This window comes from Trematomus bernacchii, unplaced genomic scaffold (genome assembly GCF_902827165.1).
Source record: "Trematomus bernacchii unplaced genomic scaffold, fTreBer1.1, whole genome shotgun sequence".
Lineage (NCBI taxonomy): Eukaryota > Metazoa > Chordata > Actinopteri > Perciformes > Nototheniidae > Trematomus > Trematomus bernacchii.
Genome location: NW_022987828.1, coordinates 5,539,539 through 5,563,526, shown reverse-complemented (window position 1 = coordinate 5,563,526; position 23,988 = coordinate 5,539,539). Strand labels below are relative to the sequence as shown.

The following is a 23,988-nucleotide window of genomic DNA, read 5'->3' as shown; positions in this document are numbered from 1 at the left end:
TATTGCATGTCCCCCGCGTGATGAGCAACCAGGACACCCTATGGCATGTTATATTTTGATATTTCATAAACATGTCCTATTATTAGCTTGTCCTCAAGCTCTTGTGACATCAGTCTCAGTGCAGCAGTCTCCCTTCATGTCTTGGCTTTGCCTATTACACTTGGTCTGACTCACCAGTGCTCTGCGCCTCCCAGCTGGCCATAGGCTGACACTTTCTTCCACCTCATTACCAGGAAGGCCAGTGAGTGAAGTGAATGTGCCTCCTAGTCTAGTTAGAGGATGGCACCTGGGGCGGTACAGTACCTTGGAAGACAACTGAGAAACCAGATATAATGAACCGGTTAGGCATGTATCACACAGCTGTGAGATTCTTTTTGATATTTCATCGTTACTTGCGCAAGATGAAAATACAGACTGAATTTCCATTTTTCAATATGCCTCTTGCAGAACAGTGATTTTGTCAGATGCTGGCCAGAGCAGGGATATTCATCCACAAAAAGCAAGGGGAATTATTTTCTCACAAAAAGGTGTCAGACCAAATTCATATTCTCAAATAATTCCCCTCTGAACTACACTGACTTTCCTCTAAGCATTTGCTTAAACAAACTAAAAATGCTACAATTTCCAAAAATGTTCCAAACAGATATCATGTCATAATATATTTAAGCGCTATCTCAAAATACTGCATGGAATGTAGTAACTCATGCACCATTAAACAAGTAATTTGTTGACTAAATGATTTGGGCCATGGTAATGCATGCTGCTGTTTGGTCTCTGTGCCTGTTCTGTGTACAGTTATCTTAGTCATAGCTCATTTGATTCTTAATAGCAACAAATATATTATCTTTTTTTTCTCTTATGAATCAGAACATTAATTATGTTTTGATATAATTACGTTGGTATTTTTGTTTTAATGAGCTATGGACGGAGAATAGCTTTTTGCTCGAGTAAATTCAGCCCTTTGATTCCAGTTCAAATTTGTATGAGGCTCACACCAAATGTGAAGTCATCTGCTGCACTTTTCATTATCAGTAGCTTGTTTGGAGCAAAAGCATAAGGTCACCTTTGTTGCTTTCAGGGGCCACGCCGGCCCTGCATTTGAAATGTTGCCATATTGTTAAAAGGGACTCAATTATGGATAGGCTGAAGCAAGCATTTATCATATTTCACATCCAATATTATGACATATTTGTCAGAGCATTAATTTAGATTAATGACGGGAGGGTTTTGGGTTATCTGCAGAGCCCTTGACAGCTCATCCCTCAAGAGTCATATGGTTTTAATGAAGATGGTCATACAGTGGATGAAAGTATAAGAGCTATTCAAATGTATTTAAGGTTGCTGTGAAATTCTGGAAAATGGCAATATTCTATAGGAAGATAGCCCTAACCTCCATCCAACCACGTATGTATCTGTGCAGAATTAAGAGGAGGCAGGTGCTCAGTCCAGAAATAAATAAATGAAACAGTGAGGGGGGAACAAATGTTCTTCAGATAAGAATAGATGAAAAGAAAAAAAAATAGGTTAGTTAGCAAGGGAACGGTAACCTCAGACAGCTTCAGTGACCCCGGTGTTCATTCTAATTTTGAATAATCTCACGTTTAAAATCAGCACTTTCCTTTTGTTCCATTGTTCACAAAGAGCCTTGTAGACACAAAAATGTGATAATAGTAACTCCCATTAAAAGCCTCTTTATTTAGGGAAGTCATGCGGGTGTTTGAGCAGTAGTTGTATTTGGTCTGTCTACGTGCTTTTCGCCCATCACCTCAGCTTCAGCACCGCGGCTCGCTGGGGAGCGCTTGCATTATTCAAATGCATTTTGTGTCTCCGTTATCTGTCATGCTGAGGGCTGTCAAGTGCCATAAAAAGGTGGGTGGTACTGTCATGCGCTTCCCGCCCTCTGTTGAACTGAAATGAACTTGACACAGAGGCAGGAACAAAAAACATAGGATGGATATTGGTTGTGAGTGTGGATGACTTGGTAGGGGCGGATGCATTCTGCCCACTGTCATACACATAACGGGGCAGCTGTGTGCTTTAAAGCACTGTGCTTATAATAGTGCATGACTCAGGGCTTTCAGGATGTCTGCTCCAGCAGCAATAAGCTACATGGTGTCATGCTAAATTAATCTTAATTAAACATGGTAGAGAACTTAAAATATATAGTTCAAGACAATCTGATGCTTTGAGCAGATATTTTTTCTAATTTCTAAATGAATGCTTTTTGTTGTTGTATTGCCTAAATGTGCCCCTTTAAAAGCTATCTTATATGAGGTAATTGTCTATAGTCATTAACAAATAGTATCATCTGTCTTTCTATATGCACACATTGATAAATGGCTGCCTGCTTTCAGGTTTATACGCCAGACTTCTGAAAAAAAAACACATAATGAAACTGTCTTTACTGATAATCCTTATCCTCTTATTGTGGCTTACCAGAGACAAAGTAATACCTAAAATAGCCCATACATCTCCCCCTGTGAGCCTCTCACATCCTTCCCTTTTTACTTGTTTTAAAGGCCTGCAGAGAATGTATTGCCCTACCCATCACCACTAGCCAACTGCTTTGGATTCAAGTCACACCAACTTGGGAGTCTCAATAAGGCCTCTAATTGAGCCAAGTTCTCATTAAAAGGAATTTCCAACCCTCCATTTAGACTTGATTTGCGGTCCACATTCCTACTGCTTTGTCCTTTAACAGAGAATTTCCAAAAGAAAGAAAACTTGAAATCAGACTGGGAGCCCAATTCCCACCATCCTGCCGTCAATACGGGCAGAGTGGTATGCACATTGGTTGACTTGGTTGCTTGGTAACAAGAAGCTACCCATGTGGTTCACTTTTATGCTACTTTGGATTTAATTAAGAAGCCCTTTAATAAGTGATACACGGGTTGGCTCATTTTGGACCTGTACTCATTTGATGCATTTGAGATCATCTAAAGTGACCCAGCTCAATATCACACAAACAAACCAAAAATGTGCCACATTCTTGAGCCAGAGGATTGAAATGAGTACAGTGTTGAAGTGCAGGATGACTCACTAAAAAACTATCACTTGGCAGGTTTTTAATCCTCAATGTAATATTGTTAGATTTCATCTACAAGCGAAAATGGAAACATAATTGCTCTTTCGGTAGCTCACATTAATACATTGATGAATGTAGACATTTTTTTGGAACAGATCTAAATCTAGCAGACATCAGAGCACTGAACCCCACTGAGTTAGCAAACAAAAGTCTTCTTGTTCCAACTCCAGAAGCCGCACTTTGTGCTGCTTGTGGCATTGCGGTCTCCTTTGCCCTCCCCTTTGCTCGCTCAGAGATGCTGCTGAATAGAAGAAAGGCGTGACTCTAGTGGGGTAAGAGGCAGGAGGGGGTGGATAAAAAAAGTATTTTGCGGGCATAAATATAGTTTTATTGGCTGATATTTGATTGATCGTTTGTTGATTTACCTCATTAACATCTGAATCAAGCTAAAGCATCCCCGAGCATTCATCATCAAGACAAAGAGTCTGGCACTGTAAAGCTGTAGTTAGGCACAGCTGTGCTTTGAGCTACTTGCTAATGTCGGCACACTAACATGCTCTTCATCGCAATGTTAACATGCTGATGTCGAGCAGTAGTTATTGCAACTTTTCGTTAGCAACATACTGTATATTTCAACCTCGTCATGGCAATACAAAGTCATCAGAAACCCTGAAAGTCATCTAGTAAATGTTGAGATATTGCACAAGATACGTTAAAAATGGTAGAAAGGAAAGGGATTATAAAAATCAATAGGATCCATCCTTGAATGTCTGTACAAAAAGTTCATGACAATCCATCAAAAAGCTGCTGACAAAGTTCAGTCTGAGCCAAAGTGGTTGACCAACAGACCGACAAACATTGCCATCCCTAGAGCTAAGCCGCGAGCAATGAAAAGAAGCATTCATGTACCACATAACTATTCCTTTCTTAAGGGCAATGTTATTTAAAGTGCTTGACAATACAACTATTGTGTTCAGTTGAGGTTATGATAATGTGTTATATTCTTATTATTGTTTCTACTCTGCTATTTCTCCCAATAACTAAATACTTTAATTTAAAAATGATGGCATACTAGATGAATAAATACTATCTGAAACATCGAAAAACCCAATTTAACCACTTTGGTTGTTAACCAATAACTAATTTGGCATTTAATGAATTATGTATCTTAAGTAGTCCCAGAAGATACTATTGTGATGAGTTTGAAATATCATATCCAGTATATTCTGTAATTGCTTATTTATTGAGATGCTAACTGTGCCGCCTGCTATGGAATATAATGAGAGAAAATCACCTACTGATTTGTGCTCTTGTGAGATTTCTCTTGGAAGTTACTTACGTCCGCTGCATGTGTCAAATGCCTAATATGTGAGGGAAAGTATGTGTCCCTCATGTGAGTTAAGAATGTCATTTTCACATAGCAGGATGTCTCATTTGAGTCACTCATTTCAAGATGCCAAGCCATGGTTGACCGCGGCATTAAGACAAGGAGAAACAGGAAGGCTCATTTGTAATGAATTATTGAGGATGCCATATAATGAATCCAGTCTCCTGTCTCTGTAGGGTACCTAGAGACACCGGAATTGCTCTAACTTCAAATGAATGTATTGCATTTTGCATTAACTTATAAATGCAGTCATGAGGAAAGTGTCCGGCTCATTAGTTTAAGCTATTTACTTGCCAATGTGTATTAGATAAAAAGCCACATATAATTTTAGTTTTGAAATGATTATCCTCACTTCAGAAAAGACCGCCACAGTCGTGATTTGCTTGGAATATTTGTGTTTTCATTAGTGATTAACATAGCAATAAATGTTATCATAAAATAAATTGATTGTTGTAAAGGAAAGGAAAGATATATTTATTGGATGTCATTTATTTTTTCATTAATTGTTGTGACAGTTTCTCAGTTAAGTATTATGGGAAGCAAACCTTAATTTAGTTTTACTCCTGTTGGGTATCCTGCCAGTTATAGTTATGTTTATTTTACGCCCGGCTGGCTCTGAAAAGAAGCCCTAAATGCGCTGGACTTTATTTTTTTTTTAAAGACTGATTTATATGCCCATATATTTTGCTAAGAGAATAGCATTATCTTGACTACTGCTAGTAAAAAAGCTTACCAGCATATAGATGTGTTTAAATATCAATGCAATCTGCTCCAGGAACGCCAGTGGAAATTAACAACAGGGAATGCTAATTGTTGTCATGGAAAATGGCTTTGTAGACACTAGCTGAAAATATGTTGCTTTTAATAGACAAAAACACAAGCAGCAATAAAATGTTGCCATGTGGGACTAGATGAATCAATAATGTTATGTAAGCAGGCCTATTATGCTCTCTCATGTTTCATCTACACAGTCTGGTTAACGTGTTTTAATACAGACACTTGATGGAGTGAAACCCAGCATTTTATATTGTTGATCCTAATTAAATGATAGAAAAGTTGCATTATTTTTGCATTTTTTCATTATACAGTAGTAGCTATTTTCTTCTGAACCAGACATTAAGTTAATAACAAACTGTTACTGTTAAAAAGTAGGTCTGTGAAGGTTTGCCAGGCCTAAAGCTAAAAGAAGAAACATCTGTCAGTTATATAAAATGCCAAACAAGGGAACATCTTGTATGATTGAACCTATGTGCCTTCTGGTGGGTAGCTCGCTGGTTAGGAAGGTAGGACTGTTTGGACATCAGCAGCTGTGTGGGGGCTGTTTGTAGGAGGCTTTAGCCCCCAGTAGTCTGTGTATGGTTTTCTCATTTTTATATCCATATTACAATAAGTATTTTGAGTTCTACCAAATATCTCATAAAAGGCTTTGTTAATCAGTGCTGTCAAAACCTCACTGAAGTTTTACATACTGAAAAATTATCTCAATATCAAGGACTGAGTCAAAGGTTGGCCAATGAACAACCGTCCCCCTCTCATAGGTGATTTCCCTCCCTTGATGCCACAGCGTTTTAGATGTCTGTCAGTCTGGCTCTTTGATTTTTAAGACCAGCAGAACAGCAACTAGACTGCTGCTGTTGTAAGTACAAGGAAACATTCTGTACTTCAGGCAACTAGTAAATGTGAGGTATAAAGTTTAAACACATGAATCAGTTTGACAAGTTAGTCAATCTACCAGTCATTCATGTCTGTCTGTAATCTGACACTTTACCCATAACCTAAAATGGCACCCGCTCGTTTTGTATTGAGTGATACTTTCTTGGCCCATATTGCAGTCTTGCTATGGCATTGATGTTTTACTACAGTGTTCACTGTATACAACATTTAACGGTTAGTGTGTAGAATTTGGTGGGATCTTATTGAAGAAATGGAATTCATAACTATGTTTTCTTAGTGTATAATTACCAAAACTCAGTGGGTGAGACAGTCCCGGAAGGCTGTTCAAAAGCTTCTGGAAGCAGCTGTGTGGAGGTGGGGTGAGGTTAATCAGGCATACATGAAAAAACGACCAGTTAGTTCTCATTACTAAAATCCTTTCTCTTGCCAAACCGAAAAATAATGTCAGAAAACTCTTCATGCATTAATCTCACATTTGTGTCACTTCTCCCAAAATAAGTTTTCTAGTGTGGCGTCTTCTTCGCCTCAGTGTAGTGTGCTAAACTGTGAGGGGCTTATTACCGCCCCGTGAGGCTCACTGCTCATTTACATTTGGTGAGAATTACATTTTGTAGTAGAGGGTATGCAAATGTATGTCTGGTTAACCCTCCCACATCTGTTACACACAACAGAGCTTTTATAGGAACGGTAGAAGGTATAGGCACAAAGCAAATAACTAAAATAATTCTGTTTTTAATTAAAGAACAGACAGTTACCCTGCAAAAAATATTTAAAGTGGTTTAACAGAAAATTAAAAAATGCTCCCAACAATCCTTACTCTCATTATTTGCACACATTGTTTAAATATTCAGCAAAATGGTCAGGAACTGGTCCTTTAGAACAAAGAAAAGAGCAGGACGAGGCCACATGTCTTCGAGCTAGTGTGATGTGTTTGGCATATCCCAACACTGGAAGAAATAAACAATGGGTCTCGTACCAAGACTTGCAACTGGTTCTGTACTGCTTACATTTTGGGGGTTTTCCTTAAGGTATGGCATAGCATATACCTGATTTTAGATAATAATAATTTAACAACCATAAAGCTCCCTAACACATATAATAATATGTTTAGCTGTTAGTCATTTAGTCATAACATTTAAAAAAGGACATGACAGTTCGGGGGTCTGCAAAATGATTCCACTGGTAGAACAGTTGCCTATAAATGTAAATGTACTATCTGCAAAACACAGATATTGTCATTTTCGACACATTTTTAAATGTTAACTGGGTCATACCTTCAGAATCAGAAAGTGGACCTTGCAATACAAATCCCAATTTCCCCTAACAGTCTCAAGTGATTTTCTTTCAGCCCAGGCAGCCATCCCATCATCTGAATTATTTTCATATATTAAGATTTTTATTTTTCCATGTACTGTTGCATTTTAGTTGTAGACATATTTAAGGGTGAACATAATGTGGCTTTTATCATTCTGCTCTTCTTTTTGTCTGCACACTGTAATTCTCCGTAAATAAAAGAATAGTACATCGTGCCCTCTGATTACCCTCTATTTTGATATCATCTTATGTCCATGGAGATTCAATTACTGGCTGAATATAGTTGATTTATGCACCATTCAGTGCCGCTCATTTGAAAATCAAGAAGAAATGTAGAAAATATGCATTCATCATTCCCTCTAAATGCCATAATGAGGTGAAATGATAGTCAGGATTCAAATGGTTCCATCATCCATTTGATGTACTATCCTATTTTACTGTGTAAGTAGCTGTGTGTGGAGGAAATTGTAGCTATTGATGTCCTTGAACTTTTGCCTAGTTAAATAAATTCTAATTAGATTAGAGCAAGGGAGTGCATGTAAAGACAGCTTTTTTTCCTTTGCTGATTGGAGTGAGGGAGAAAATATATGCATGGGACTCCCTTTTTTTGCACTGGAAAGCTCATCAAGGCTGCTCTCACAGAAGTGCAAGGGAAGTGGAATGAAATGGTTTTGTCAGCCGGCCTCGCAAACAGATCACAGTTTGTTTGTTGTGTGAGTAACACAGAATGAACAAGTGGCAGCCTTCATATGTGGAAAATGTTTGATGCATCACTCTGACTGCGGCATAAGTTTTGATTCTTTGCATGTACACACCCGCAAATCTTCAACGCAAGTATTTAAAAACTATTTATTCCAAGCAATTCAGCGATTTATTTTAACACTGTGAGTAACATTAATTTTGACATATTCAACCAAGCAAGATTATGTCGAATATGCTATAGCCATGACAGACTTTTCTGCCAATGAACTGCTTCACCTGGTACTATCAATGAATGGAAGAAAGAGATACGTTTGAAATCGACTCCTTTTAAAGCCCCTAGAGCACTTTTGGTGAGAGGCAGGAGACGTGAGGGCTTTGACTGCATATCAGACAGGTACATCGACAATAACGTGAACTAGCTGACAATAGGTCAGACAGGCTATTCAGCAAAAGCTATCGGGGGGCCTTTGGTGTCGTGGGCCTTTTAAACTCCACGTTTCTCTGCAGTGAGCGTGTTGCCAGCTCCCTCTTTCAGTTCTCTGCAGAGCACAGCTGAATGGACAGCGGCCATTGTGTGCTCAGATAATGCACTTCAATCATCCTTAATGTCATCACAGCCAAAAAGGCTCAGGAGCTGAGTCGAAGAGGCTTTATTTCCTCCCATATCCGAGAACAAAAAGTTGTAATAATAAAATGTAGGACTGCACTTGTTTTGCACCCTAAATGTACTGACCAGCTCTACTAAGACCTGTGTTTTGTGTATAAGGATAGAAATGCAAAAGGCTGCTATAGTTGATTCTGCATGCACATTTGAAGTGGCCTGTGGGGGAAAAACAATTTAGCAGTCATGTTAGGGTGATGCTGATTTAATTTACTTTGAGTTTAACTATTTTTTACATAACACTTAATATTCTGGACATGGTAGGCTGCAGGGAAAGCTTGTGGTGTGGTAATCAATTCCATATATTGGCCAACGGTAAGATGTTGAATGGCTAATTGACCACAGTAATGGTGCATGGCTATGTGGTGGTGGACGATGGAGACGTGCACATTAAAAAACAATTAATTTCCAATACTAATGTCACTCTTGGCTGCGTCTGCTGCTGCGTATAACAAGGAGCTGTCACTGATTAGTCCTTTCATACTTCATCTAGGATTTGATCCAGGCTATGTAACAAAGCCTTTTTGTTTCAATTGAGACACATACTTTAGCTTTCTTTTTGAAGCTACCTGATGGTGATCTGTTTTGTTTTTTGAAAGTATTTTCTCTCCTTGTTTGCAAAGCTCAAGGTCATGGTCTAGTCAATGACTGATATAATGTTCTGCTTCGAGCCACTGAGTCAGATTTATTTCACTCTTGTCTACAGTATATTTCAAGCTGCAGCAGTTATTCTTTGGCATCTCCACATGGCAGCAAGACATCTTTATCAAAGTTTCTGAAATCACAACATGACTTCAATAAACTGCAATCTCTTAGCTCTAATTATACTTTGATAGCGGCTGGGCTGGATTGGAAATTAATTTGATTAAAAAAAGCCAGCAAGTTCAGCCATCATGATTCATTTTGCTTTCTGGTTTGGGAGTGTACGCTGGCTGTGTATTCATTCAAATTGTGATTTATTACATCCAGCACATGTTCATTTATTCATGTATATGCACATGGGTACTCACTTTGAAATGGTTACAGTGCTAAGCAACCATATAGAAATAATGTAACCACACTAAGGCAATAGTTTGATTATCGAATCACAGTTAACACATTTCCCTTATAAAGTGTCTTAATGATGCGTTTCATAATCAACTGTATGCCTTGATTCTATTGATAAATGAATGCCGCTTTCACCCAGAACAGTGATGTTTTTGTTTTAAGTCACATTGGCGAAACAGCTGTTTGTACTCAGGCAAAGCAAGTTGCATGTGGTTGTCACCATGGCTTAATCAAGGAAAATCTACCAAAATTAAAAATAAAGTGCACATTTATGGAAATGTTTCTCTATTTGTTTACTCTCCTGCTCTTCATCAAATCTTATAATTATGAATATTGATATAAAGGCTTCTAGTGGAAAATAACCCAAGACCTCATCCCGGATACCAAAATAAAAACAACACGAGCTGATTATTCAAATATGAAACTGTGCCCTTCTTTCAGATTTCACACAATGAAATGCCCTGCTGAAATGACAATTATCCTCCACATAGACTCAGCATCATTTCAACAGCGCTATTCAGCATTATTTAAAATTACGATAATGCTTTTTTCTACTAATTTACCAGTACTTAGCATATCTTTGATACAGGGTTGCAAAAGTTTGAAAAAGAAGACAGTGAATTCATGGATTCAACTTCAAATGTGTACCCAGCAGTTTATTTTAGATGCAATATCCTTGCAGAACCTTTCCTACTGTATGTGGTTGGCAGTTTGAGGGAAAAAAGGGCAAATGATCATTTTGAGAAAGTGACATTTTACTGGGAGTTTTTTTTCTCTGTTCATAACATTGTGTTGCAAGTTTTTCTCTGAATTGCTCCGTGATTCCAGAGATCATCAAGTGGCTAAATCCCCTGCCTCTTGAACTAAATGCCCCATGTTCACTGATTTTTATGATTAAAGCATGACCATTAATAGAAACGATAATACAATGTTAAACCAAAAACAAACACATAACTTTTTGAGTAGAGAACTTTGTTTTACAACTGAACACATATATCAAATAAAAAACATAGTTGTTTTGAAATGGGAATAAGGAAGAATAATATATTGCAGCATAAATACATGATGTACTTACACAACCAAATTACAATCCAGTGCAGCCATGCATTGCAATTGGCAATAACTGGGATGGTTCTCATGTTCCCAGACATGGCATTAGAATCCATTAAACAAAATCCCTACTGCGCCACTGTCGTGCTCTTGTCTGAGGACATTTCAGCATCGCCAATGTGTCCTTGTAATTATTTTGGAGAGTGCATTTGCTTTAACATGAGCTTAGCCAATGAGCGAAGACAGGGCATGTTGCAGGCATCTTCCTCATGACTAACTTGCATATGACACAATGTTCCCTGTACTGATAGATGCAGGGTGGCAGTCTGTAGCGCTGGGTTTTACCCCCGCAAAAGGATCAGACATGATTGGTGCTGTGGAAAAGCTGACAGTATGAATTATGTAAGTCTCATTAGGGGCTGTTGGAAATGATTTATCTTGCCACAAAATATGGCCATCCAACCACATTAGCCTCCATTGTTACAGAGTCCATATTGTGTTTGGCTCCTTTAATTTCTTAGCTATACCATTTTCCGTTTATTAGCGAGTAGTTTCCATGGACGGCAAACCCATGACTCTATTAAATGGAAGGTCATTAGTCGGTATGCCAAGCAAAATGGCTTAGAAAAGGACAAGGTATGCTCTTTGAAAATTGGCTGCAGCCGCAAAGGTGCTAAAAAATGTGTCATGTTTCTCACTTGACAGATGCATTGCTTGGCTTGGTGGCATTGAGCTTGGCAGTGTGTTTGACTGCCAGGTCATCCACCAGGGTTGTGTGCTTCTATAGTGATGCCAAGAGCTGCCTCCATAGTCCCTTAGCAAGAGCATTGTAGTGCAGCATACCCCGAAAGATAATCATGAATAATTTACTACAGTATATTAAAATCATATCCTGCTGGTCAAAAAGGGAGAACAAATATCAATTTTTTTTTTTTGAGGCCAAAACTTACAAGAGAATATTTCATGAAATGCTTTAAGCAACTGACGAGTGTCCCAGATTTGAGAAGGCCTCAGCTTTTCATGCAGGATGAATTGTGTAGTTTCTATACTATTCATGTAACCTGACTTCTCTCTCTCTGAAATGGTTTCATTAGTAATCCGCTTCCATCCTTGTTTCTGTCGGCGCACAGTAGTCCTTTCAGTTTGTGTCCCTGCAGCAGCCCCACTTTTAGTCATGGGTGGTTCAGCAGAGTCGCTTTTTGAAAAGGCTGGTGATTTTGCAAGTTATAAGCTGCAATCTTGGCATTGCTTTCACTTAAAAATGCTCTATAGGCGGATCCATTTTCTGATAGCATCATGCAGCTGAACTGAAAACACGACACATTGCTCACATTATCATGCGGTGGGTACATCTTTGTGAAAACCCGGAATAGATGACAAAGAAATGAATATCTTCAATTGTTGTCTTTTCCAATTTCTTTCTTTTTTTAAAAATCAAAATGAAGTCTTTTGGGACATTGATAAGCAATTGTTTGCGAGCCCAGAAATGTGGATGTTGCTTTTGATTCTTGTGATGACAGATTATTATAGTATAGCTTAGACTGTGGAATATATATATCTAAACAGTGTGGCTCTAGAAAAAGATTCAATTAATACATGTTTGGATGAGTTTAAATGATATGAAGAGAGAATGCTGAGGCCCGTTCCCTGAAGTGAGCGGAAAAGAGGGGGAATGATCTGCTCAAGGCACCCAGCAACAGGGCTACTTGATGCAGTGCTTTGATAACGTCAGAGCTCCATCTAGGTTGCTTTGTGAGGTACTGCTCAATAACCTTGTGATTTAGCATTGTGTTGTAAATTATCAATGCAATCTGCAGCAGCCACTCATTTGTGTACACATCAGTAATACAAAATACATCTTCTCTACTAACAGCAGACTAGTTTCTGAGTGCTTGTATCACCACACTCTCCATTTTTAGGCGAGTTCACACGATGTCTCAATGAGGTGCAGTGGCAGTTGCATAGCATTCTAATTTGGCTTCAAGCTAAGTCATTAGGAGAGTCAACAGGAAGCAAACAGATGGCAGAAGGAATATGATGGATAATTGTACGTCTCAGAGGACAGTTCGTAATTTGTATCTGATTCTGTGCAACCCCCTCATTTTCTTAATGAAGGACTAATTGAGTTTTTTAGATTGGCTCAAGCATATGGTCGCATCGATGGTGAAGGGTTTGTTTAATGGCTGTAAGGAGAGACATTGAGGACATTTGAGAACACTCATAAGTAAGTTTATGAATGGTAGACCGATTTTCAAGGTTTAAGAAACACTTAAGTGCCAGTTTAGATTTGGAAGTGTTTTAATGAGCTAAAGTATGATGCATCTCCATTACGTCATAATCATCATCATATTTATGATTATTTATTTTTTATTTAAAGAATATACTTACTGTGACAAAATAAAATGTATTACCCTCTCTCCGAATAGTTGGAACTTTGCTTTACATATAAATAAATGTATTTTCACTGTTTTTATCTTTGTCTCTTTTATGTATTTTACTGTCATCATGACTGATTTTCTATTGTTTTTCTATTATAATGTTTATTCCTCTCTCTATTGTAATAAACTTGTGTTGATTGTTAATTGTTTATTTTGTAGCGAAAAGCACATAATTAACCATAACAGATTTTGAAAAATGTTCTGCTTCGATGTCTAGGTTTTATTACTTTCAGGAAACAAGCAAATAAAAAGGCGCTGTCGGAACAAACAAGATTTTGAAGGACCATAAATTATATTGCAACTGTTTTAGCATGTGGTCACTCTTGACTAAAAGTCAATGTCTGCTTTTAGCGTTTGGCATATTTCCATTGTAATTCCTGACCGACTGAACACAAGCCCAATATACTGTATCTATAACTTTAAGCATGTTACAACCCAAATGTATATCTTAAATTTGACCAACATTTGACTGTAGCTCACTTGAGACATGGTTTACAGAAAGTCAAAGGGAAGTAAGGTATTATTCATCCTGGTCTGCATGGACTGTCCGCCTGTCTCTACTTTGGGAACTCACACACTTTAAAGTGTAGTGGTAATGAAGTGGCTCTCATTAAGAGCTACATTTGTGACAGTCAGTCAGTCAGTCAGGCAGGAATGCATGGAGGGCAGGAAGCGTAGCGCCCCTGATAGAAGCTCCTCGTAGGGGCCTTTGAGTAAAGGCTCATTTCATGCAAGGGTAGACACGTCAGTCATTGGACATGGGGCTGGCTTTTACTGCCTTTCAATAAAATTACACATGGAACGCGTCCACACAGTGAAGATGAACCTGGAAATCGAATATCTTCCATTAGGGTGTCTGCTGCTGGCGTTATCACTGCGGGTGTGGAAGCCTAAAATTCTCTGCATGCACTATTCAAAGCCTCAGTGGTGATAAAGGTCATGGACCCTTTCATCCTCTTTGATTGTGTGTCGTCGAGTCTTTATTTGTTTGTAATGTGCGCTGCGAGTACTTGTGGGACATTCATTAAATCAAGCGTACGTTTGGCCACTAATTAAGCTTGAAAGCATCAGTGAGCTGTGCTGGTCAAAAAAGGCTTTGAGCCCACCAGATCAGGCTCACATGAATAGTTGGGCTTGGGCAGGAGAACACTGTCCAGAACTATCCATGTTTGCACATCTTTGACACTGTGATGAAGGCCTGTGCAGGCCACAGCACACTCAGTAACACTGTTGCCTTAAAATGGAGCCCTGGTACCCCCCTGTTATAACCTTCATGTATTGTCACCTGCTGAGGTCACAGCACAGTGGTTGCTAGATTGCACAGCCAGTAATTTGACCGGACATTTTGGCCAAAGGTTTCCATTGTTTTGGCTGCTTTCGGCTTCATCATGCAGTGCTGGCTATGCTAACAGATGCACCCTTTGAGATCAGCTACTAAAGCTCATTCAAACCAAAGAGTTATAATCCTTTCCACTGCGCCCAGACACGATAAGATCAACTTGCAAAGCAGTGTGACTCAAAACACCAGCTGCCAAATTACTTCAGTTTCTTATAAGTTATATAATATGTTAGACCTTAAATGTCTAATCTTATCCCTCACCTCTTTATTATTCTCCTGATTTGTTAATAATCCCTGACAAAAAGGAAGAAATGGCTGCTGTTATAAATTGATGGCACAGCACGGTTCTGGCTTACTCCTTTAAAAATCTCTACTGCCTCCACTTTAAGTAATTGCAGGTTTGATGTAGCACAGTGTTACTGAATAGAGTGCTAATTCTGCTTCTTACTTCAGCATACTAGGACTTTTTAAAATTGTAAAAACTGAGCTACAGGAAGGGGTGTGTGTGTGTGTGTGTGTGTGTGTGTGTGTGTGTGTGTGTGTGTGTGTGTGTGTGTGTGTGTGTGTGTGTGTGTGTGTGTGTATTTTCAGGTGTCTGTATTTCTTCAAAGTAGACAAATATCAAAGTTTGATTGTAGTTACTTATATCTCAGATACAGAATACTGGCAATTTTAGTGAGAGGAAATCATGTAGATGGTAACATATGATGCTGTTTGTATATCAGTATGAAAAGGAAAGTTAAGAAAATAAACAGCATATACGAGTATATATTTGACCAGGGGTCCCTGTTTACAATGTACACTGTATCTTTAAACAACTTATTTATTCCAGTATGATGCAAGTTGCTATGATATTAATTATGGCCTTTAGCCTCACTTTGTTCAGTAAATACAGCACACTGTTCATTTACATCATTTCCATTACAGTATCCGATATATAGACTAGCTTATGAATGCTTTCTTTATATGCCAATTGTTCCATCAGTTCTAACTAATTTCATGCATTTACTATCACTATATACTGAATATAAACTAAATTAGGTCTGCTTCTAAGCAATTCAGCAGCAACTTGTTCCCCCCATTGGATCCAGACTGTTGTAGATTATTTACTTTTTTAAATGCTTGCTGGAACACGCTGCGTGGATTTGACCTTGTGTTAAAATGTGTTGCCTGCTGGGAAAGTAAAAGTGGCCATTGCTGATCTGTCTGCCAAGGTCATTGGAGTCATTCTGCTCCATATTTAAGGCAAATCTATTTAACCTTTCATAAGTATTTCTAAAGAGCAATGTCACTGTTACTCAGCTGTGTCAATCCTGCTCCATTTATTGGTCACAATTAGAACTCTATAAATGTCATTCCTTAATTCTCAGGCTCAAAATGCATGCATAGTCATCGTTTAATTCCAACAAGGGTATCTGCATGCAGAACAAAGTGAATGAATCTGTCATTGCACAAAAGGAAAGAACGCTAACAATGACGGATTTCTCTGAAAGGCATTGCCCCGTGCTGTTTGAGCTTGATGGATATCAATAATAAGTGTTCACTTCAGTCTTGTCTGAAGGGCAGACACCTCATTCATCTTAAACTTAATTTTCTTAAAAACACACTGTTCTGAATACTGGCCAGAACATGAAAATGATACCGTCTCAAACTGAGGAAATGAAATGACAGGCTAAATGCATCATCTGCGCTTTCTGCCTTGTAATACAGTGGGAGACACATTGTTTTGGGCTGCTTTGAATAATGGCAAACAGTCGGCCACCATCAGGTATTAAAATGCAGGTTTGTCTCTGATGTTCACGTTTACAGTATATAGCTACGGAATTGAATTAAATCAAAGTAGTTCAATTATACCGTTGTGCTTATTTCTCCTACGTTTTCTGATGTCGTGTTTCGAGATTCTTCTATTTTCCATTCTACCTTCAGGCTCTACGAAACGCAATGTTAGGATTAACATCTTGGCTTTGTGGCATCAAAAGTGATTCCAGTCTTGTACAATTAAAACTGAGACTTATTATGCACAAAATTACCCATTTTTTATTTGTGTACTAAGAGATTTAGCTTTTTTTTTTTTAATAGCTTCCTGTCCAGATTGATGAAGATATAATTACTCAAGCATCAGTGATGGAGAGATGAATCTGTGAGGATGAAAAAACTCTATTTAAAAATGTGTGAAGTTTGATTTATACAATGTGTGCTCTGTAATGAGTACACAGTAAGTTACTGACATCACGCTTAATGACATTTTTATAATCCTTTTCATGTTTCAATGCTTGTGTTGTATTGTTCATCACAAGCCGCATAGAGCTAGATGAGATTAGGTGTGACTGACTGCAGGGCCAATATAAATGTATAATAGGCTGAGTTGATCAATGTTTTGCCGAGGCAAATCATTTCCAAAGGTATGATGGAGTTACGATCAATGATAGGCGAGGACGGTCGTGTTGATTAGTGTTTAAAAAGGACAATGTAGAATATAATAGCCTGCAGCATTATATACTGTAGGTCCTCCTTCATACAGACATGGAACAATCTACTTATATTAAAGATGCTTCTAAAAACAGAGAACTGGGTAGTATGTAGGGCTGCTCGATTATGGCAAAAACCATAATCTCGATTATTTGGGTCAATAATTGATATCACGATTATTAAAAACGATTATCCATTTACTTTGAAAACATCAATTTATTGGAGAAAAAAAATGTGAACAGTATGTTTTTAACAGTTGATTACCCTGAACTTTAAGTATAATTCAACTGAAAAACCAATTAAAAAAAATGTAATTTGAAAAAATAAAATAAAAGTAATAATAACAAAATAATCGTTTTATTTCGATTACGTTGTTTTCGTAATCGTTGCAAGCCATAATCGTAATTGCGATTAAAATACGATTAATTGAGCAGCCCTAGTAGTATGTAATAAAGTGAAATTCATTTACTTTAAGCCCTGTGGCCTTGTCTACGTTTGGGCTACAACTGTTGCTATGTTAGGGGTTACAGAACAGTAGGAATGATAATACAATTTCATTAATTGTTTTTTGCATTTTATAATGTATCTTAAAAGTAAAAACAATAAAGAAAATGCAAAGCCATTTTGTATGTATTGTCTAGCCCCACTGAGCCAAGTGGCATGAAAGTGCCTCCATATGCTTATAGCTCTCAGTGTTTAGTTTCACTTTCATCAATTCATCAAAAACCAGTGAGCCCTGCTTTTTGTATGATTTCCTGCAACGAAGCAGACATGCAGGCCGACTAAATCAGACAACCCTTTTATTCTGCTAAATGGGGAATTGGTTTATGATCCAAGACACCGCAGGGTAGAGCAGAACACAGTAAAGAGGTAACATGTCAAAGTATAAGTAGTTAGCATCGCACGACTGAACGCTAGATTAACTGCCCGCTGTTTGTCCAACCATCAGGGTACCTGCACACTTTTTGGTCCGGCACAGACTCCAAACAGTGTTTTCTGCTTAAATTGAGCAAAACAGATGTGGACACGATCAAAACAGACTGAAGGACCTTTGAACGCGCTTATGAGGCTCGTTACTTTGTGCAGTCATGGTTCCTGAAGATCCAATCAGCTTCAAAAGGCTCCGATGTTTGTTTCTACCTGGCGGCTTCCTCTCCTTTCATTAAACCCTCGAAATATTCAAATTTTGTATGCAAACACAAACACAGCTTTCCTGATGCTATAGTGGGAAGGGATGTTGTTTGAACACAACCAAGTCTTTTGGTCTTGATTTATTTATTAATTTTCCTTAATCCAATCATGGAACATGTTTGTTGATATCATTTGGCTAATGCCAACAGTCTGATGCGTGGATCAGACAACTGTCTTTTCATGTACTAGAGTGATTTACCGTATAATTAGTCCTAAAATTTCAGCTTTCAGTGGAACATGATCAGATGAGATGACAGATTTCTCCCTCTAAGCCTCACTGTGAGGGAGGTCAGTCTCTCTAGGCTTACAGTCTGCTGTAGGGAATAAAGGAAACTGAGGCTACAAACTACATTAGAAGAGATGATTCAAACATCCCCACCATCAATGGCTGATGCATTGTATTGTCTAATGTACTAACATAAGCTATGTGTGAATTTGTTGTTGATGCATCACCTGCATTGCAAATTATAAAATCACCTCATAAGGACCACACTGTTGAAAGTAATGCTTTTGTTCAATTGAAATTCAAAAACAGTACGCATCAGCTTTCTCAGTAAGTAAGATACATATAACAAAGAGTGTCGATTTACTTAAAACAGCTGCTGCAAAGTCTTAATTAGATGCAATACTGCAAGCGTCACTTTTCTCAGTGTGGCGTCGGAACATTGTACTCATTGTCCCTTTACGGGAAACAAAGAGGGCATGCATTGTAATGAATACAGCTCAGAATACATTTGTCGAATTTAAAAAAAAACGCTCACAATATTTACGACTGGGTAGACAAAAAAGAAATCCTGCAAAGATGACAAACTGTTGAGGAAACTGTGGATCAATAGCATGTTATGTCCATGACCCCCTCCTCTGTGGCTTCCTGATGGCTTACACATTTTTACTTTCATTCTGTTTTTCTTTTGTTTTCTGGGTGTGCAGGAGGGTGGGGAGGGAGGGAGGGAGGGTGGGGAGGGAGCGGGTCTGATGAAGTGTAAGAGTTTTTTAAAAACAATGTGAGTTTATCTGCATGTTTGTATGTGTCTACGCTGTGCTTACAAGCTCAATTAATACTTCCAACTCACCCTTATAAATCCGTTGCATTGTTCTATGCCCTAGAGTCAAGGACAAATTAAATACAAACTTGTGTGGTCTTTGTTTCTAGCCATGTACTGCAGTTGCTTCGAACATATTGAAAAGAGTATGTAATAAGCTTTTGTTCTCAGAAAATCATGTTTAAGCCTAGATTTTTATATGAACCTCTACTTTGTCCCATAGAATATGGAATGATCGGAGAGCATACAGTAAAAAGTCAGCGGCCAAGATCAGTTCATGACACAAAGGCCCTGCAGGAGCAAGCTGAATCTGCTAAATTTATGGCACAAACTGGTAATACCGTAGTTATGTTTCTTTACTTTATTTTGTTAACTAAACTTAATTTCATCATGCATGCTCTCTATTGTACTGCACCTTTTAAGTGGAAATGTTTTGCATTATTATTTTTTCATTCTCTATTGCTACATATGAAGTAGGAAGATACATTTCCCATTTCTCTTAGAGTATTTACTTTGAATATTGAACATAATTGGGTTTTGTGGGTCTGTTTGTTTTAATGTCACACAGTGAGTTGGCAAGTGGGTTACTCGTACAGTATATTCAGAGAACATTAATTAAACAGCAGTTTAAAACTAAGACCCTGATGTAGCTAATTATTTCCTCCAAGGCATGATAAATTAAATGTCATTCGATGAACTGATAGATGCTGCCCTCAGAGATAAAATGAGGCTTTGTTGCTTAATCAAGTGTGGCATCCAATAAATTAAAAACAGAATTTATCTAAATTCATAATGAGTTTTACGACCTTAGCATTTGTTTTTATAAATCAGAGAGTATTTCAATAAGTGACAGAACTATTAAAGCAAACCTTCATTTTGCTTTTTTATTATTTAGTTGTTTTTGCCTTTTTTCCACAAGAAACATTGAATCCCAGTGGGTGGGTTTAGATCTAGCTGAGACTTTTTTATATATTCTTTTGTTGATTTTTGGGAAATGTTTTCTTTTTTTCATGTGTTGTTCCATTTAAATTGCTGTCATCATTCGAAAACTCCTTTCATTACCATCTTAATTTGCTACACACCATACATACCTATACTAACATATACTCATTAACACCTCTCCATTTTACACACGCCCTAGGTATGTTGTTTCCCTGTCGAGTCGCATCGCTGTGCTTTTCTGTTTCTCATTCTCACACAATTGACTCTCCCTGTACTGCCTCATTTAACAAATTGATCCACCTTTCAGTCTATTTTATGATCTGCAAAATTAAGGGCAGGGTTTAGATCCCTATTTGGCTGAATCTACATGTCCTCGATAGTACATGCTGAGAAACTACTTTAAAGCATATTGTGCTTAAAATTATTTTACGATTGATTTGATGACTTCCAATGACATAAATGTATTCAGAGCTGCAATTGAAACTATTCCTCACATTAAATGACATCTCTAATGCATAAAGCCTCAAAAGGAAATGAATACTTCACCTGAGGGTTCAACATAATCAAACACCAATTATTCGGTGACTACTCTGATGCAGGAATTTGATTGTCCATTCACTTGTCACCAAATAATTTATTCCTTTTTTCATTTAGGCTACCATGGCTTTGGAAATCATCCCACTGCCTCATCATGATAATCCACTTTATTTAGCATTTCATGGGTTTTTGACATCTGACCCTTTTAGACAATGAAGATTGAAAGGCTCAATGCTGTTTCTTCTTATCTTCTCTAATCTTTTTTGATTTAACTCTAAAGATATCTTGAGATCAATTTAACAACTATGATTCATATATTTACTTATCTGGAACCAAATGCAAAATGTGATTATTTAATTATAATGTGAACACATGCAGATTTAAAGTCTACTTGCCAAAACCTTGCATGTGCACAAAGGCCTGGACAATAGAAAGTCCACTCTCAATCTGTGGCTAAAAAATTTATATTTCTTCTGGGTACTCGCAGTGATTGAGCTTTGAGCCACATTCACACAAGTGTAAATGGCTGTGACCTGCTGAATAAAATCAGCTAACTTTTTTCATTTTCCTCCACCCTTAGGAGTTAACAACTTAAGATTGATCATTTTTTTAAACAGTCTCCTTAAACACATAATTTTCTCCACTGTTGTCAAGGTAACTAGAAAGTTTGCTGCAGTGCAAGGGAATCCATATCTCAACCTTCCGAACTAACACCCATCCAATTCCATTTTATTTTTCTCCGACGTTGTCCTTGCATGTACCCATGTTTTTATGACTTTTTCCTTTGTTTGTTGTCTGCTTTGTTTAAACATATTATTGGGTTTTATAGAAATGCATGCTGTATTTTCTTAAGGATGAAGTGAAACAGTTAGATGTTACCCTAATAGCTACTGTTATTTCTATATAATCATAGCTATGCCTTCACTGTGATCTTTGCATAAATGCTTATTTTGATGTAAAAAGAAAATCTCTCCTGAACTAAAAAGATTATTGTCAATGCAAATGCTTTCTCTATGATTGTAAAACACTTTATTATGCTACATACAAATGAAATCAACTGAAGAACTAAGCCAGTATTTATCAAAGATCACATAGAGGTAGTATACATGTACGATAGTTATGTAAATCGTAAAGCCCCCACTTCACCCCAACGTGCCTCATGTTGGCCGCTCCCCATTTGACTCAACCCTGCCAACCTTGCCCCGTACTGTAAGCCCTGCACAAGGACCATATTGCTGCATTTAACTAGTGTCACCCTTCTCCCACACAGGTGAATCAGGTGCAGAGGAGTGGTCCAAGTGGAGCTCATGCTCTGTAACATGCGGTCAAGGGTCGCAGGTGCGAACAAGAACATGTGTCACACCATACGGAACACACTGCATCGGCCCTTTAAGAGAATCAAGGGTTTGCAATAACACTGCCCCTTGTCCAGGTAGTGTTAGCCGCAGATTCTTGAATATTAATGTTTTGCTCATTTGTTGTGTGTAGGAAGAAATGTGTTGCTGTGTTTTAACAAACTTTTCAATGTCTCTTATTTAAGAATGTATGATTACTGCAGTTATTATTACTATAATGAATCTAATGCTTTATTTTCTTTGATGTTATTTTGTGAATGTGTTTTTATTATCACGTTTGTGTTTTTCATTTCATTTAACTGTGAAGCGATTCATCAGCATTGAAATGGTTTAATGACATTTGGTTCTGCATCGCGCTTGGGGAGCAGTAGATTCTGATATGTTGTCAGCTTCATTTCCTTGAAGGTCAGCCGTACATTTTTAAAATAGCTTGGCAGTATTTCTGCAAACGCGCTGGAAGGCATTTCTTCCTCAATCCATGACGGCAGGGCAGATGAGTCACTGGCAGGCAGGTATCCGAATCAGATGCTTCTCTGACTGGTGGTTGCAGCGCTAATGTTTGTCTGTATGCGGACAGAGTGTCGTCCTAAACAAGTCTACCTTATCCAGTTTTGTTAACAAAGACAAATAGAAGGGATGAGACTCTGTACTCATGTTTTGTTAAGGTATTTGATGGCACTGGTTAAGGTAGTGCTTCTAAATCTGCACCACTCTTAGGTGATTATGGCTGGTAAAAAAATAACTACTGCAAGCTGCATCCTCGGACAAACTGATCTATGATGTACTGTACTTCATTTTTAGATGTGTCATGTGGAAGTGGGAAGTTGGCAGTTGGCAGTTGGCAGTTTTCAGAAGGGTCACTCTCTAACTGTGCGTGGATATTAAGAGCTAGAACGAAAATGAGTCATTTCAAAGAGCAGTTGCCTAAATACCAGGCTTGGTGTGTCTCCTCTTTTGCCATTATTTTTAGCCCGGACAGCATTAAAGTTCCAATTTCTCAAAAGCTACACAGCCCAATCCCAGGTATATGCATTCATTTGCATGAAGAATTATTCATTTAGAGGCAGAGCTGCCCATTCATTAATATCCTTGATTTATTTTAAGACCTGTAGACATTAGGCATTTGCTCATGGCTTATTGTAGATCAAGAACTTCCCTCCCCATCAACACTTATCACCTAATAACTGGGCCATAACACTCTGGTTCAATTCAAAAGTAATTTTGACTGCGTTAGAACTTCTCATTTTGGGAGAAAATAAAAGAGGGAGAGGCTTTTTAATGTATAAAATGTCAGTATTGTTAATTTATTGTATTGTGTCATTTGATTTTTGAATTAGACCACTGCAGTTCTGTTTTCTCTTAACTTAGGCCTAGTTATAATAATAATAATAATAATAAACTAGCACGGGGATATCAAAGTAAGTTTTGCCTTAAGTCATCTTAAAAAAATACAGGTTATAAAGCACTCCAATATCCCAGACAGATCAATTCCCTCTGTTCAAATTGTGAGTAGTATGCCAAGGTGGAAAAATACCTCCAAAATAGCCTATTAAATAACAGACACATCACAACCAGTCTAAAAGCAACCTTACCTTAGAGTCAACCGCCGAAAACATCATAGTCATGCATGAACAATGGATCAGGCGCTGCAGGCTGAAATCAGGTCTGTTGTTGGACATTCTGGGCCTCCAATCCCACTTGTGATCCGGCTCTTCCAACACAATGCTTCTGCCAAAATATGATAAAACTTCTGCTTTACAATATAGGCTATTCCTTTTACCTGAATCATCCCCTTTTTTTAACCAAACCATTAA

The 23,988-nt window shown here is 37.9% G+C and overlaps 1 protein-coding gene across 11 annotated transcripts in view; it reads left to right on the top strand.

Annotated features, from left to right (window-relative positions):
• The window catches only part of adgrb3 (adhesion G protein-coupled receptor B3), a 105,277-nt gene that overhangs the window by 22,567 nt on the left and 58,722 nt on the right, over window positions 1-23,988 (top strand). For all 11 annotated transcript variants that reach the window (XM_034152208.1, XM_034152216.1, XM_034152211.1 and 8 more), the window contains 2 exons: window positions 19,564-19,674; window positions 22,090-22,251. In XM_034152208.1, coding sequence (XP_034008099.1) covers window positions 19,564-19,674; window positions 22,090-22,251 — 273 coding nt within the window. The remainder of the gene's footprint in view (window positions 1-19,563; window positions 19,675-22,089; window positions 22,252-23,988) is intronic.